Here is a 15,263-nt window from a genome sequence, read left to right as displayed (position 1 = left end):
ATGTATGTGTCTGTCACTGTTTTCATTTCAGCTTCTCCCCCAGTAATTCTCCAAAGAGTGGTGGTATATGGTCCTATATGACTTATGGGGAACAACTCTAATTTACCAAAGATAAATAAATGATTTCCATTGTTTTCTCCCTTGCAGAACTTTTTGGTGAAGCATCTAAAATGGAAGCCTTTATGAGGAATTAAAAGGAAATGCCGTGAATTTGGATTAACCTTCCCTTTTTCCAATTTAAGTGTTGGACACTGATTAAGAAAAGTAATCCTTTTTTCACAGTAACTCTTAGACTGTGTTGGATGGCTCTCTAGGACAGGAATGGATGCAATCATGTGGTTAGTTTATTTTCTGGATCAGGTCTTAGTATGGCCCCAGGCATGGCAGAGGACTGTTTTGGCAAATGTATCCTTGGATCCTGTGGTCTGAGTTGAAGGAGCTCACAGAATGGTATGTTTAGGCCATCTGCTGTCCATGCTCTTTGTGGGTTGTGTGTCAGAGCTGGGGATCCCAGAACAAGCTGTGTGAGTATCTATCTCATCATGGACTGTATGGCTGTGGCCCTTGAGTCTGTGATGAATTCTGCTGTTTGAAGTTGTGACAGGATAATTATTTCCTTCTAACAGAGCTAAGCGATAGAGATTAGTGAATAAATCATTCTGAGCAATGAATCAGAGCAGCACGCTGGGATTTACTTTTAGGTGCAGTTTGGCACTTGTTACTGTGAGGGCCTGCATTAGGACACCAACTGGATGACAGAGATGTTTGTTTCTTGCTCAAAGCTGGGGAGAGCTACCTATGCATGAAACACAAGCTTTGGCTGTGCTATCAGGAAAGATCCATGGATCAAAGAGATAAGGTCTGGCACTATGGATCAGAAGAGAAAGGGTGAGAAACTTGTTCTCTTGAACTGTCAGCACTATCACCCTCGATCCTCAAACTGGCGAGACCACCAGAAGACTCTAGGGCAGCAGGAGACAAAATGGATGCATGGTAACTTTTAACACCAGAGGTCACAGGACAGGCAATCTATTATCAAGGCTAAGAGGTCCTGCACATGTGTTGAAGTGTCCTGTTGCTATTATGTTGTCTGAGAGGAAACTTCAGGAAATGAGTCTGAAAATCCATCCAGCTATGTGGACCGGATTGCTCTATGGGCCAGACCCTTTGAGGTAGATGAAGAAGTCCGTAAGGATTTTGAGGATTTGGTGGGAATGAAGCAGTTTCTCTGCTGAATCCCAGAGATTTGCACAACTGTAATGTTTTAACAAATGGTTACAGTCTGTTTAGGAAGCACTGACTGGCAAAAACTCCCACTCATTTCAGAAATACTTTTCCAACTCACTGGCAGCTTTGAAGAAAATAGTTTTGGATTCTTCTGGGTCACAAGAATGAGGTGAGAGGACTGTGAAAGACCACAGAGTTGCTCTAGAGAACAGGATGATGAGCCCTGTAAGTAAAAGGAGAGAAAAAATGTGCTAATGTGGAGAACGTTCTTATGAGTGACCTATACAGAAGACGCCATCCTCCCAGAAATGTCCTCTGAATTTCTAAAAGTTACATGATGTGTATAAAAACATCAATTTCTCTAAAATGTTGTTTCATCATAGGAGAGTACTGTATCAGACATCATCATGACAGTTGGAGGGGAATTGATCACAGAACAAAAAATAAATGTTTGCTTTGATTCAGGCATCCTGATTAGATTACAGGAACGGTCTGCAAATAGTTTTAATTTTTTTTTTTATTCAGTTCTCCAAATGGGCAACTTAATAGAGTAGCAAATAGTTAAAAGAGGTAACAGGTGAAAACCAGTGAACAGAAAATGTGAATGATAGTAGGGACAAACATCTATCAACTCTGACAGTGTTGAATCACTAAATAAATGGAAATATGAGCATCTGTTAGTGCAGAAAGGCAGAAATGGTCAGTATTTTTCTTCTGTATTTGACATAAAGAAAACAGGATATATATTGATGGTCTAAAACTGTGATGAAATGCTTTCTATGTATACCATAGCTCAGGAAGATGTTAAACTGCAGGTATTGTAATGAGAATTATGGTTTGTTTAAATCAGATTTTGCAGCTAAAAGTTTTAAAAGAGCTGGTGAAAAAGACGCTTGAACTGTCAACTTTTCAGTTAGTTAGGGAAAATGGGAAGTTCCAGAAGATTGTAAGAAACCTGATGTATTTAGTTAGAGAACTGGTCCTCCGCAGTAAGCTAAGTGGCCAGAGTGTACTTTATATGTGATATTGGACAAATCTGATTTCTCTGGGTGGAAGCTTTGTCTGTAATTCTCATGATTACGCATTAACATTTAATTTCAACTATCTCACTTATCACTGAGGTAATTATTCTTCTTAAGTTTTGAAGTGAGCCAATTCTGACTTGTCTTTGCTCAGATTCAAGACCAGATTCTCGTTTAGTATGAGTCAGGATAATTCTGCAGCTGTCAGTGGAGCTGCACAGATTTGCCCTCCGTTAGAATTGGCTCCTCTGGCTTGGTGACTGTGTGTGAAAAGATGATTCAGTGTTTTGAAGTCACTGACTCATCTTGTGACAACCTGCCTCAGTGAGGATATGATAAAGAGGAAGATGAAGGGCCTTCTCACTTCTCTTATAGTCCAACTGTATGACGAGCTCCTCTGAGGAGAGCAACGCAAGGAAAGGTGCACCGTTGTGTTGCCATGGTAACTAACTCCTGCACTCCCCTACGGCAAGGTTTCCAAAAACCTTACTGGGGAGCATGTTCTGGACCTGCATTTCTCAAGCTGGGCAGTAGGCCTTGCTAGGAAGCTTCTCCAAGCAACAACTTAATATGGAACACCTGCCCTCTCTTCCAGGAGTTGCACTAGGAGGAGGTGTAACGTAGAAGGAGTCTTAATTAATTGGTGTGATGCTAAAAACATTGAAAAGTGTAGTTTTGCAGCACATCTGGGCTAACTGCCATTCTAACACTGACTTTCTTTGTGTCCTTAATAAAGCCACTTAAACCTTTCATTCTTAATGAAGTAGGAATAATTGTAAGTGGCCTCCAAAAATATTGTAGGAATTAATTAGATGAAATTGGTGACAGAGTATTTAAATGCCTATTCCTCTGCTGTAGGTATACTTCTATTCACACGCGTAGCTCTAAAAATCTTACATTGGTGGTAACTGTAAAGATGAGAGGCCGAGGTTCAGATAAATGGCACTTCTCCTGAGCCATCCAAGCGGTATGTCTAGTGACAAATCCAAAAGTACAAACCACACTAAAGCTGTGTGGTAACCCGTTTTCATGTTATTTTCTATTTTGAGGACTACTAGCCAGCTGGCAACTGCTGTGCTAAATGATATGATGTGGTTAGAAGAGAAGCTACCTGGATGACCTGTATGGATACCATTCCTCCTCAGGGCTGCTGAAGACTCATTGTGAAGCATGAGATAACAGCGATGCGTATCATATAGCGCACATGGAAAACAGCCAGATTCCGCTGCTAAGTATAGGCCAGGGGAGCGAGCCTGGCTTTGCACAGTCGCTCTGTGTGAAGATAGTACCTTTTGTGCCATGTTCACATATAGTGCAACGCTTTGCTCGGGGGCTGGTGGAGGGCAAAAGCAAAGGGGGAAATGAGCCTTTGTTCTTCACGTAGCTTTGACTCAAAATCAGTTTGTTAACAGCTTTCATAACAACAAATATGAAGGGAGAGTTTGAGGTCTGGTTAGGGAATGAAGTGGAGAGTTTGGAGCCTCTCGCTGTGAAGCTCTTGGAAAGGAAATAGATCACGTACTGTTCACTGTATCTCAGAATGGGAGTGGTGAAGCTGCTGGTTTTGCTGAGATTTATTTGGATGCTCTGACAAGGCACAACGTGCAATGAAATAAGAAATAGTAAATAAAGCAAGAGATAAGCTTATCCCACACCTGACATTACCCATCATCGGTCACAAGGAGCAATGACATTTTGCCCAGTAAAGTTTTATGAGAGAGACAGAGGGAGAGTATATGGCTGGTCTTCCTGAGTCTCTCCACAAGTAGATCAAATCCATCTTCATTGTGGATGAAAGATTCCTTTTATCTTACCAGTGGTGGTGGTTTAAATTCTCGTATTTCTGGTGAGTAGTGAACTGGATCTGCTGTGATGGCATGAAAGCGAATATGCTATGCTTTGTTTCCCTGCTTGTGAGCCTATGGAAAAATGACTGAGCAGTAAGGAGATACACTGAGTTTCATTGTTTACTTTTGTCACCCTTTGAGTTCAGTGTCTTAAACTGTCATCTGATCGAGGAGTCACAGACTGGCATGCCTGACTGGAGAACTCTTTCCCTTTATTTTACTGTTTCAGACCATTTACTTGGATGATGACGTCTCTTCCTTTGTGCAGATCAGAGGTTCTGTTCCACTGTTTTGGGAGCAACCAGGACTTCAGGTAAATAAACAAACAAAAAAGCCTACCTTATTTGTCTCTCTTGCTACTTATAATTTAGAAGCTTCATAAAATTAAATAATTTTTTGAATGAGCTGATGACCTCCTGCTATGAAACTGCTGAGCTCTTTCATTTCAGGTTTGTCTTGTAGGTCATTTTGCATGTTAAAAAAAAAAATCGCACATCAAAAACTGGCAAATGGCTATACTTCCTGAAGTTTAATATTTTCATGTGTTCGTGTGCATCTGCAGGAAAGTCTTTGTGTGGATCTCTGTCCTGATGTTTGAAGTGAGGTTTACAGCAATATCTTTATAACATTTTTGATTTGACTTGGAACAACCTTTTCTTCTGCAATGCCAAGTTGGCTTGATGTCCTTCAAACAAAATATAATGTCCAGATAGTGGGTCTGCTAGATTTCAGTAAAAAAGGGAATATGATGGTGTTCTAATCTGATCCGCAAAGCAGAAATGTAGGGTTTCATCAGGAGATTATTTCATCAAGCCTACCATGTTACATATGATCTGTGAGTTACAGTTTATATATGATTACAAATGTGAATCTAGTACTCTTCACATTCTCTGAACAGAGAGATAAGTAACTGGAATGAATATGCACATATATGCATAAAATAGAAGACATGTAATATACATGTATTTTATATTCGTTAAAGGTTATTTGATATGTTGTTTTATCATTAAATCTAGCATCAAGGTGCCATCCAGAAGTGCTGGATTTAGTGCAAAAGGAAGATGACCTCTGTTAGCATCATCCAGAGCAGTAGTTTCTTCTTGTTATAAAGCCGCTCTGGCCGTATGGTTTGCACGCTTCCTACCCATGGTGTAGCTGTATCCAGCACTGTTGTTCTGTATGTTCAAAAGCCATAGAGCTTTTCCCCTGAGTTAAGTATTTTTGACTAGTGGGCAGCATGTTTAGTTAAACAGAATTTTCATTTTTTTATAAGGGACATGGTCTGAATTTTTGCTTAATCTGGATTACATTATGCAGCCTTCATTCGTGTTGGTGAATACTTAAAACTTTTTTAAAATTATTATTCCTTGGATGTGAGCACTGCTGACACCAGTGCTAGAAAGGATTGCATAAGCCAACCTCATGGAAAAAAAAATAAAGATGATGATGTACAGGAAACAGTGCATGATCTTATAAATGATTAGCAATGTAGTTTTTGAAGAGGAAAGAAGCCCTCTGCATTGAGTAGTAATAGGGGTATCTAGCATTCAAAAGGAGCTTGAGGCTACTGTTGACATTTGTATTAAAACTCCCATTAGCTCAGTGGCACAGGATTTCATTCTTCACATTTTCAAAGGACAGTTCTGATACTTTTTAGTCTGTGTAAATAATGAAAGACGAAGCAAGTTAGGACACACAATCCATGGAACTGTCATAACTGCAGCCTTTTTGGCCAAGTGAAGGGCAGGAAGAAGCTAGGCATGCAGCATATTTGTGTGATGCTGTGTGGGATATTTGCTGAAGGAAATTGGCTAGTGGACATGATTCATTTGGTATTAAAAAGATGTGTAGGTATCCTATTGCTTAATGATGATCATGTTTCCACTTGTAAATGTTGTTGTCTAATAAAAGCTCTGGCTTTTGTATTAAGGATAGATATTATGTGTGTGGGTGCGTAGAGTCTGTTAGGCGTGTCTGGTGCTGTTAAAGAGATGTTTTCTCTGAAGGAAGGAGGGAGACATCTAGTGATTTAGGAGTCTAGCAGCTTAGAGAATTATTTCTCTTTGTTTCCCTTCCAATATTTTATTTTAGGTGGGTTCTCATCATCTAAGGCTTAACAGAGGTCTGGAAGCTAATGCCCCTGCATTTGACAGGTAAGCTTCATTTGACTTTGGCAGTAACACAGCAATCTGGCATTTCAACCAGATTCCACAACTTTATGCCTTCCCAATAAATTGTTAGATGTGAAGCATCTCTCAGGTGATGTAGCCAATCCCCCAGGTTTTGCAAAATTATTAGGTGGGTTTACTTTGTTTATTCACTTATTTTTGTGCATTTTCATTTCTGGTTTCAATGGTAATTAAATTAATCTGGTCTCTGGCTTGTTTCTGAAAAAGCTAAAATTTGCTGAGTGGTATGCAAAAAGAAAGCCTGTGTAAGCCTTTTTGAGTAAACAAATGTTAATTTACACTTAAGGTATAGAGAGCATCTTCTTTACCCTTGTATCCCAGGCAATTAATAATTAAATGCTGCTTCCTCTCCATTCTGAATTCACCTTGCTCCTCATTATTTTACCTCCATACAGAAGTAACAGCAACTTGTTCTATAATCACTGCTGTGTGATTATAGAATGCTAATGCTCTTCTGCTTTACTCGAAGACTGATTTATAAGCCCTTTTTAAACCATTAGACTCTGCTTGTCAACTGGAAACCATAAACAATCCATACATTAGCTTGATTCCTTTGAAAGGCTGACTAGGAAGTGCTGTCCTTTTAAGGGCAAACTCCAATTGACATCAGTGAGAAGGTTGCCTGAAATGGAAATGAAAGATTTGGCCTGTGGGAAATTTCCAAATTGTGAATGTGAGGTCAAGTGATTCATTTCTGTTTTGTTTTGTTTTTGGCAAATCAGAGCTTATGTCCAAGCTAAAACTCATTTTAGGTAAGGCCTCTTAGTTTCTTGGTTTCGTTTACGGCAGCTGTTAAGAAAGACGGCAATGGTGACTGTTAGTAGTTTTGCAACACTGAAGGGATTAGAATTTAAAGGAACTATGCACTGTAGCAGTCCGGGCTCCAGTGGGACCCAGTCCAGATTCTCAAAGGTTTTTAAGACTGCTAAATCACACTGAATTCAAAATTACTTTGAAATTCATCATCTTCATCTTGGAAGCTTATGTTCCACAGCAGAGATAATCATGTAAGAAGAAAACACTGAATTGATCAGTCTCCTCTTGCACTTCCCAAGAAACTGAAAGTACTTCAGGCAAGGAACAACTGTTACATCATCTAGCCCAGAGAACCTGTTCTTTCTGACCCCGGTGCAAACAGTGAATGGCCTTCTCATAAGAAACATGAACATGAGGATCAACTTGCAGTATTCCTTCTTTCCCTTGTGCACAGTAAAGCTTCTAAGTTAGATGAAATTAGGGATCCCCCTGCTTACAGAACTGCAAAAGACAGTCTTTTGGAAATGGGCAAGGAGCAATCAGCTGTTTTTATGGGAATGGTCACTGAAATGAAATGACTTGCTGCAGCTTTTCTGTGTGTTTTAAAGTGGGTTTAGCCTGTTAAATTTTCACACTTGAGAATTAATGTTTTGAGAAGGCACTAAGAGAAGCGAATGGTAATCTCCTTGTTAATGGATCTTTTTTCTTACCCCCCCTCCCCCCCTGAGAAATCCAAGTGCAGTGCTCAAGCAGACAACCTGAGCTTCAGTGGTTTTGTTGTTAGGAAGCAAAATTGATGGAAAAGTAGGGCCTTGATGCTGGGGTCGGAGGGGTGCATATATATTGGAAGAGTTGGCATACAGAGAACTGGCTGCAGAATCAGGACCATACATAGCACCAGAAAATATCTATTGCAACGTTTCTTTAAGGCCAAGCTGTCAACTTTCTTTTCTTGGCCCCTCTTCATAGTTTTCTATGTGGCTTATTCCTGTTTATAGGATTTACAAGTGCATGCCCTGAGACTTGTGCTGGTTCTCTGATACTCTGTCAGGGCATGTCACTTTGCAGCATGTAATAACTTTTCATTAGTGGGAGCGGTCACTTTATTTTTCTTTTCTTTTTCTACACAACTTACTCTTAAATACCACTACAATGTTGTTAGCATATGATGTCGTGTGACTTTAAGATTTAATTGTTTCTTGGTGAGCTTGTACAAGTCCTGTAGCACATACATTTTCTTTATAAGTTGGAATGTATTGAGGGGAGAATAGGTGTTTCTTCATCTGGCTAAAAACTCTGACACGTGAATCCCTAGATCTCAGATTCTGAGAGGCTGGGAACATATGCCTTAAGAAAGATCACTTTATACTTGCCCTATTTTTATATTTCATTCTGAGGAATCTGCCACTGTCTGGGTGAGACCACTAGGCTAGAAGGACCTTTGGTCTCATTCAGCATGGGAGTTCTTATGTTTACCAACCTTCCCGCTTAAAGTAAGTTGAGAGCGAACATGTCAATGTTGTAGTAGCTCAGAAATGTTTGAACTCTGTGGTTGATGACATATATTTGTCCATGACTCTCTGGCCTTGGGATTGGAGCCCGAGGCCCCATTGCTGCCACTGACTGTTGGCTCACTCTTGCAAGATGCTGGGCAATTTCTGTTGAAGTGTAATATGTTGTCTTCTCTTGTCTTTCCTGTGCAGCTTCCAGGCAGAGGTGGGAGCATACAAAGGGCAATATAAAAACTAACAGTGACATAAGAGTTCTGTGGCCTGTTTCCTCAGCTTCTTCCTTTTTTATGTTCAGTTCAAAGCACTTTTTTTGTTAATTGCACGCTTGCACAATTTTTATTTTAATAATTGATTGCAAGGAAACTGAGGAAAATTTCTGTAGTTGCTATGGTTGAAATCTTCTGCTAGGTGGAACAACCAGTAAATGCCGCTTCATGTATTTTGGAAAAGATAGTAGGCAATGTAATAGGTACTGAACAAAACCATGTTATGGTTGCTTTTGATATAGGCATATGATGCTTCTGAAAGAGCAGTATGGAAAACAAGTGATCGTTAACCTGTTGGGAAGCAGAGGAGGAGAGGAGGTGCTCAACAGAGCTTTCAAGGTAAAAGCAATGATTCTGTATTAAACTGCTGACTTCCTCTGAGCCTCCATGTTCTGTTTCCCTTCTGGAGGAAGGGAAATCTTTCCAAGACAGGTGTTGAATGTTGGATCTAAAGAAACATTATCTCTTCACTAAATGTTGCATACAGAGAGATGGTCTCTTCATAGTCTGGTGGCTTGATTTGAGCACTGACTTCTTGCTTATTTCCTCACACCTATATGCACTTTAACCAGACCTTAAAAAATTGCCCTAAATCTCTTGAGAGTATGTAGGTCCTATTTGCAAATAAGAATTGTTCTGCTTTGCCACAATATTCAGTCACCTATGCATTGACTGTCTACAGTCAGGTGCCTTGTGGGATTGTCAGAATTGCTTTGGGTTCAGGCCCTGACCCTAGCTCACTAAAAGTAAGCTATCTTGCACTGATTGTAATGGGAATTAGCTGTCTTGTGCAGAGTGTAATGGAATTTAACTGCCTGAGTACCTGCTGACAATCTGGTGTGTGAAGAGATATGCATTTCTAACCCCTAAACATCCCTAGGCACAACTGATATCTGAAAGCATCTGTGTTGTGTTTTCAGGATGTCAGGCATTGAAGAATTAAAGCTGCACTGAGTATTAGTTCAATATAGGATTCTCAAGGCCAGATTTTTCAAACTAATACTAATACTGTAACAAGTACAGACTTGGCAGTGCAGATTGGCGCTGAGTGGGATTTTCGGAAGTGCCTCACTGCCTCACTCCAAATGGGGGTTGATGGAAGTCTGTCTCCTAAGTGGCTGTCACTTTGGAAATCAGACTTAGGTACTTTGGAGTATATCTTATGAAGAATAATATGAAGGATGTTTTAAGTACAGTACTATAGTAGGTGTAACATATTTAGCATTACAGAATGATAAAACAGTTCTGAGTTCAAATGTTTACCATGTGAAATTAAGCAAAATGAAAATTGCAGTTAAATAATACATAGTTATTGATTTGTTCCCTCTCTATCAGAATAATGTGCTTGAGATAAGCAGCATTTTAATAGTCTTTCTGTGCAGCCATTTCCTCGTTCTCTGAAAGAGCTGGGGGATCGTTGTAGGAACAGTGGAAAATGCGAGTGAAAGTCTCCCCCATATAGAGCATAGCCACAGATAGTGGTTGTAACTAAAACTTGCAAGTTGGTGAAGAAAGTACAGTAATGAAGTCTGATCCTGGCTTCTGTTTTCAGCTTTAAACTGAATTTCTGCATGACATAGCTAAGCCTCTATAACCTCTTGTTTTCCCTATCTTTAAAATAGAACTTCTGTAGGGTTTTTTTTTTTTTTTTTTTTTAAATTAAAATTTAGGGATAAGAGATGATCAGTTTGGAAGTGTTCAGGGAACTATGAGAATACAAATCTGAAATGTCTTGTGAATTTAATATTAATATTTTTACCAAACATGTTCTTGAAGGCACAGTTCTGGCCAGTAACTGCCAATTTATCTTCATGGATGTTGTATGGTACTTGACTTTTCTTTCTCTGGAAAGTTATTTGTGTTCAACCTCTTGTTTCTGTTATGATCACAGAACCAGAAATTAAGTCAGAAATATGTCATGTCTAGAATAAAAACCTTGCATTCATTCATTTCTTTTGATTAAATATCCCTTTACTTTTATTGTTAAACATCATCCCTATTCTAGGAAAATTGTGAGAGTGCCTTGTGAGCTGAAAGAATTTAGACTGACAGCATTGGAAACTGAAATTTCCTACCCATTCAAAACAACAACCTCTTGATCTTTTCTTTACCTTTGTTTTTTAATAAATGGATGATTAGAAGGAATATATAATCAGATTTTACTTTAATGGATTTTTAAGGGCTCAAAATTAAACTAAATCATAAGGGAGTGATTAGCAGTGAAAATTTTTCTCCTTTTCTGCCATGTTTATCTCACTGTTTCTCCATCTTCCCTTGCCTGCTTGCATTCTTTCCTCTTCTCATTCTACTTGCTGCAATTTTTACAAGTCTTATCTGAGTTGGTTCAAAATATTCTTGTAATTGCTGCCACGGCTACCAGATTCCTTGGATCAGAATGTCTCCACAACCATTACTTTATGCAAAAGGAAAAAAAAAAAAGTAAATTGCTATCTTAACTTCTGCTATTACCTCTTATCAGAAGACCAAAAATCAATATTCTTCCCAGAATGCTGTTCCTCTCGCAAGCATCCGCTATAACAGATATAATTATCTTTACAGTAAAAGCAATGCCATAGTGTAGAGTTACCAACATTCTGACAATGATTTACACCAAGGCAGTGGTGGGTAAATGTTGTTTTCAAGTGTGTTACCAGTGCCAGCAGCTGTAAAGGTAGGTTGAGGTGCTGACAGCTAAGAAGCAGATACCAAGTGTTTTGACTTTTGTTACAGTGTAATGAAATATATTTTGCGCTCCTTCTCCAAGCACTGTGCAACACCTTTAAATTTGTCTCTGCATGGAAGGCTTAATGGCTAACCTGATACAATTATACTGGTGTAACTGCTTTATGTACACTTTTATTGTAATATCACAGTTGTTTTTGTTCAGTTTGTGTCACAATCTAAGTGGAAAAAAGCATCCGTCTCTTGAGATGAGAATGTACAGGAAGGGAGGGAATAGACAAAGGCTTACATAATTAGAGCTAATATAAAAATTCTATTTGGTTTTGCTATGGAGAGCAGAATATACTGTTATGTTGTATATATTACAGATATGCTAATGAAATTTGTGGTGATTATGAAAGTGCATGGGAGGTCATGGAATTGGGAGATGAATCACTCAAGGTGTTTGACCACTTCTTTCACTTATGTGGTTCACCACAAACATTTTGTAATATGCTTTCTGGGACATAATTTCTTTTTTTACTTTCTCTTCTACCACCATCCATCTAAAGTTAGGGCCCTGTTTTCCCATATCTGGGCACTTCAGGAATGGTTACAAAATACCATGCCCTGTTATGTTCAGGTACCGTAAACAGCTCTGGACATACTTACCCATGAGGGTCCCAGTCCTGTGTCTGGTTTCAGCTGACAGTATCTCTAGGGATGCAGAGAGTCTCAGGTAGTCTGCCCAGAACATCACTGCTGTCGTACACGCTCCCATGCAGGGCTGGCAGGCCACCTGCTGCAGGGCTGCCATGAGCCAAAGCTAAGGGAGTGCACAGCTGCTGAGGAGGCAGCAGAAGTTTTGTAGCTCTGTCTTGCAGCTACAGCTTAAGTTTCCACATAGAAAGTTGGGCTCTAACAACCCAGTTTACTTTTGGAAAGGAAACAAATAGAGAACTTTTGTTGCTTTTTTCATGTCTGGCATTTCAAAATTTCCTCTGAACTTCTCGAAGTTAAAATTGTGATAAACTGTCCAATTTTACTAACGATGAAAAGCATGCTGATATCAGTCCGTAGGCTATGACTTGAGCAGGACTTGTTTCCTTCTTTCTCTTTCTAAACAGAAATTGCTATGGGCCTCTTCCCATGCAGAAGACACTCCCATGATAAACTTTGACTACCACCAATTTGCCAAAGGTGGGAAAACTGAGAAGCTGGAAAACTTACTGAGGCCTCAACTAAAGTTGCACTGGGAAGACTTTGGAATCTTCACAAAGGGCAAGAATGTAAGTCCACGGTGAGTGTCCCGACCTGATGGATCCCATATAGCCAGGCACCATGCCTTCTGACCTTCACAGGTTCATCACTGTATCAGGACCAAGAACTTAACTGTTTTTGAGATAAAGTGCAGTCTTGGGGTTAATTGACTATTTTGGCTTAACTGCATCTCCATTGTTTGGAATCTGGAAAATTAGTAGTGCATGGATTTGCTAATGTGGTGTTGCAGACATCATCAAGTAATTAGATGTGTGATGGAATACGTTGTGCGCAATGTGCTTGCACTGGCAGAATGCGGGTTGGTATATTCAGGCTGAACATTTGGTGGTCTTGCTCAGTAAACCCATGATTAGATGTCATTTTAAAATATACCTTTTTCTCCCTCTCCTCTTGTGTTTGGTTACCAAAGTCTGCAGACAGGTGCTTTTCGAATGAATTGTTTGGACTGCCTGGATCGTACTAATAGTGTACAGTCCTTCGTTGCGCTAGAGGTGAGTTTGTCAAAGGACCTTTCATGGATGCCGCTACTAGCATACATTGTGTGTTCTGTGGGAAAGATGGGAAAGAGGACATAAGCCTCAGTGACATAAGTCTTTCTTGCCAGCTCTGTGATACAGAATGATACTGGCTGGAATACTTAAATGGAGAATAAAAAGAAACATATTTAAGAACAGGTTTTTTTTCTCTTTCTGTTCCAATCTAGATCCTGCTTGCTCAGTTAGAAAGTCTTGGGCTGAACTCTAAATCTATAATTGAGCGCTTTGTGGAATCCTACAAAGCAATGTGGACTCTCAACGGTCATAATCTGAGCAGAGTATTTACTGGCAGTCGTGCCCTCGAGGGGAAGCACAAGGTAAAGGAAAATGACAGAGCTGCTTATTTGCAAGTGACAGTAAAGAAAGTTGTCAGAATTACTCTTCAGTGTTATTTGTGCTGATGATTCATGTCTAAAGCAGGTTGGGAAGCTCAAGGATGGAGCCCGTTCTGTGTCGCGCACGATTCAGTCAAATTTTTTTGATGCAGTAAAGCAGGAAGCCATCAATTTGCTGCTCTTGGGTGACTTCTTCAGTGAGGAGTATGCAGACAAAGGCAAGATGCTTATGGACCACACTGCTCTGCTAGGTAAGGCCAGTGTAAACCCTTTACTTTTCTTTTTTGTTTATTTTTGGGGGGGGAGGGGGAGTTCAGCTGTCAGATATGACCAATTGCATCCTTTTGGAAAAATAATTATTAAGCCACTTTTGCACAAATATGTTGTTTAAAACACTACTTTCAAGTTACCATAACACATCTCTGTGTATTTTTATTCCTCTGTGCTTAATTCTCATATTTTGTATTGGACTTCTGAGTGTGTTTATCTGCTTGTTGATGACAATCTCTTCTGACAGTTTAGGGGAGTTAAACTGGAGGAAAAATTTTAGGGCTTTATTCCCAGTTTGGTCCTAAATGAGTCAGACTTAAACACGTCTCTTGAGCTCAGATTTTGATGTCTTTATTTTTGACCTGCAGTTTGCAGATCCTTTTAGCCTTTTGGGTCTCTAAAGGCATGTTTATGCTGTTATTTTGTTTCATTCTCTGCTTTACTTCAGGGCCCTGCTAATCCACAGCATATACACATTCATTTGTACCCATCTAGAGTAAACCAACCTAGCTCCCTCTGAGAAGAAACTTGTGTGCAAAACACAGGATAATCTGCTCCCACAAGCAGTATCAGGTGGTCAGTTTGCTCCAGAGAACGGTTGGCCCTTAGTAGGATAGACATTCATTCAGCACCACTTCAATCCTGGGTTTATCCCCTGAGGGCAGCCACAGGGAAAGCACAGATACCTCCTCTATGTCTGATTGCAGAGTTAAATAAGGTACTTGAAGATTAAGGTCATCTCAGTTGCTCTTCCAACTAATGATGGACACACAAGCACACTCCTAATTTTCTGTACCCATTAGAAATAATGAATATGGCATTTTCTTGTGAGGAGTTCTGATTAGAATAGTGCTTCATAACAGTGCTAGTTTTGGAGAGCTAATGTGAGAGACTGTGCTGCTCACTGCCTTTCCCCCCACACTCTAAATTTCTTAGGGCTTAGATTTAAGTCTTAATTTGTGATATGTCCAATCTCTGTAAACTAAACTGAAAAGATTAAGGAAGGAAAAAAGAATTTGGTCAATTATTACTTGAAGTGCTGGAAAATGTATGTAAAATGTTAAAAGCGAGTTGAATCCTTTCCAATTTGTTGCTTTTAAAACTCTGACTTTTCTCCTCCTGACCAATCTGTTCACCTCCATGTGTAAAAGTAGAGCTACTTTCAAAGAGTGCCTGATTTTCTGAAGAGAAACTGACAGTGTCAACCCCAGTTATCTTGTAGTTATTGCTGTTACTGTTGGAGCTATTCTTTTTGTGTCATTGCCACTACGGTAATGTCATTATTTAACAGTAACTCTGTGCCACTGCTGTCTGTATTCTTTTTATCCTATTATAGCACTTTTTTTTTTTTTTTTAACATAT

General features: G+C 39.5%; 1 protein-coding gene across 1 annotated transcript in view; it reads left to right on the top strand.

Annotated features, from left to right (window-relative positions):
• The window catches only part of SYNJ2 (synaptojanin 2), a 71,372-nt gene that overhangs the window by 27,595 nt on the left and 28,514 nt on the right, over positions 1-15,263 (top strand). Inside the window, exons 5-11 of the mRNA XM_026077075.1 lie at positions 4,326-4,409; positions 6,188-6,249; positions 9,061-9,157; positions 12,607-12,779; positions 13,170-13,251; positions 13,464-13,613; positions 13,717-13,882. Of these exons, the coding sequence (XP_025932860.1) occupies positions 4,326-4,409; positions 6,188-6,249; positions 9,061-9,157; positions 12,607-12,779; positions 13,170-13,251; positions 13,464-13,613; positions 13,717-13,882 (814 nt within the window). The remainder of the gene's footprint in view (positions 1-4,325; positions 4,410-6,187; positions 6,250-9,060; positions 9,158-12,606; positions 12,780-13,169; positions 13,252-13,463; positions 13,614-13,716; positions 13,883-15,263) is intronic.

The sequence above is a fragment of the Apteryx rowi genome, unplaced genomic scaffold (genome assembly GCF_003343035.1).
Source record: "Apteryx rowi isolate R43461 unplaced genomic scaffold, aptRow1 scaffold_448, whole genome shotgun sequence".
In the NCBI taxonomy this organism is placed as follows: domain Eukaryota; kingdom Metazoa; phylum Chordata; class Aves; order Apterygiformes; family Apterygidae; genus Apteryx; species Apteryx rowi.
Note: the sequence above shows the minus strand (reverse complement) of the source record. Positions and strands in the feature narration are given on the sequence as shown.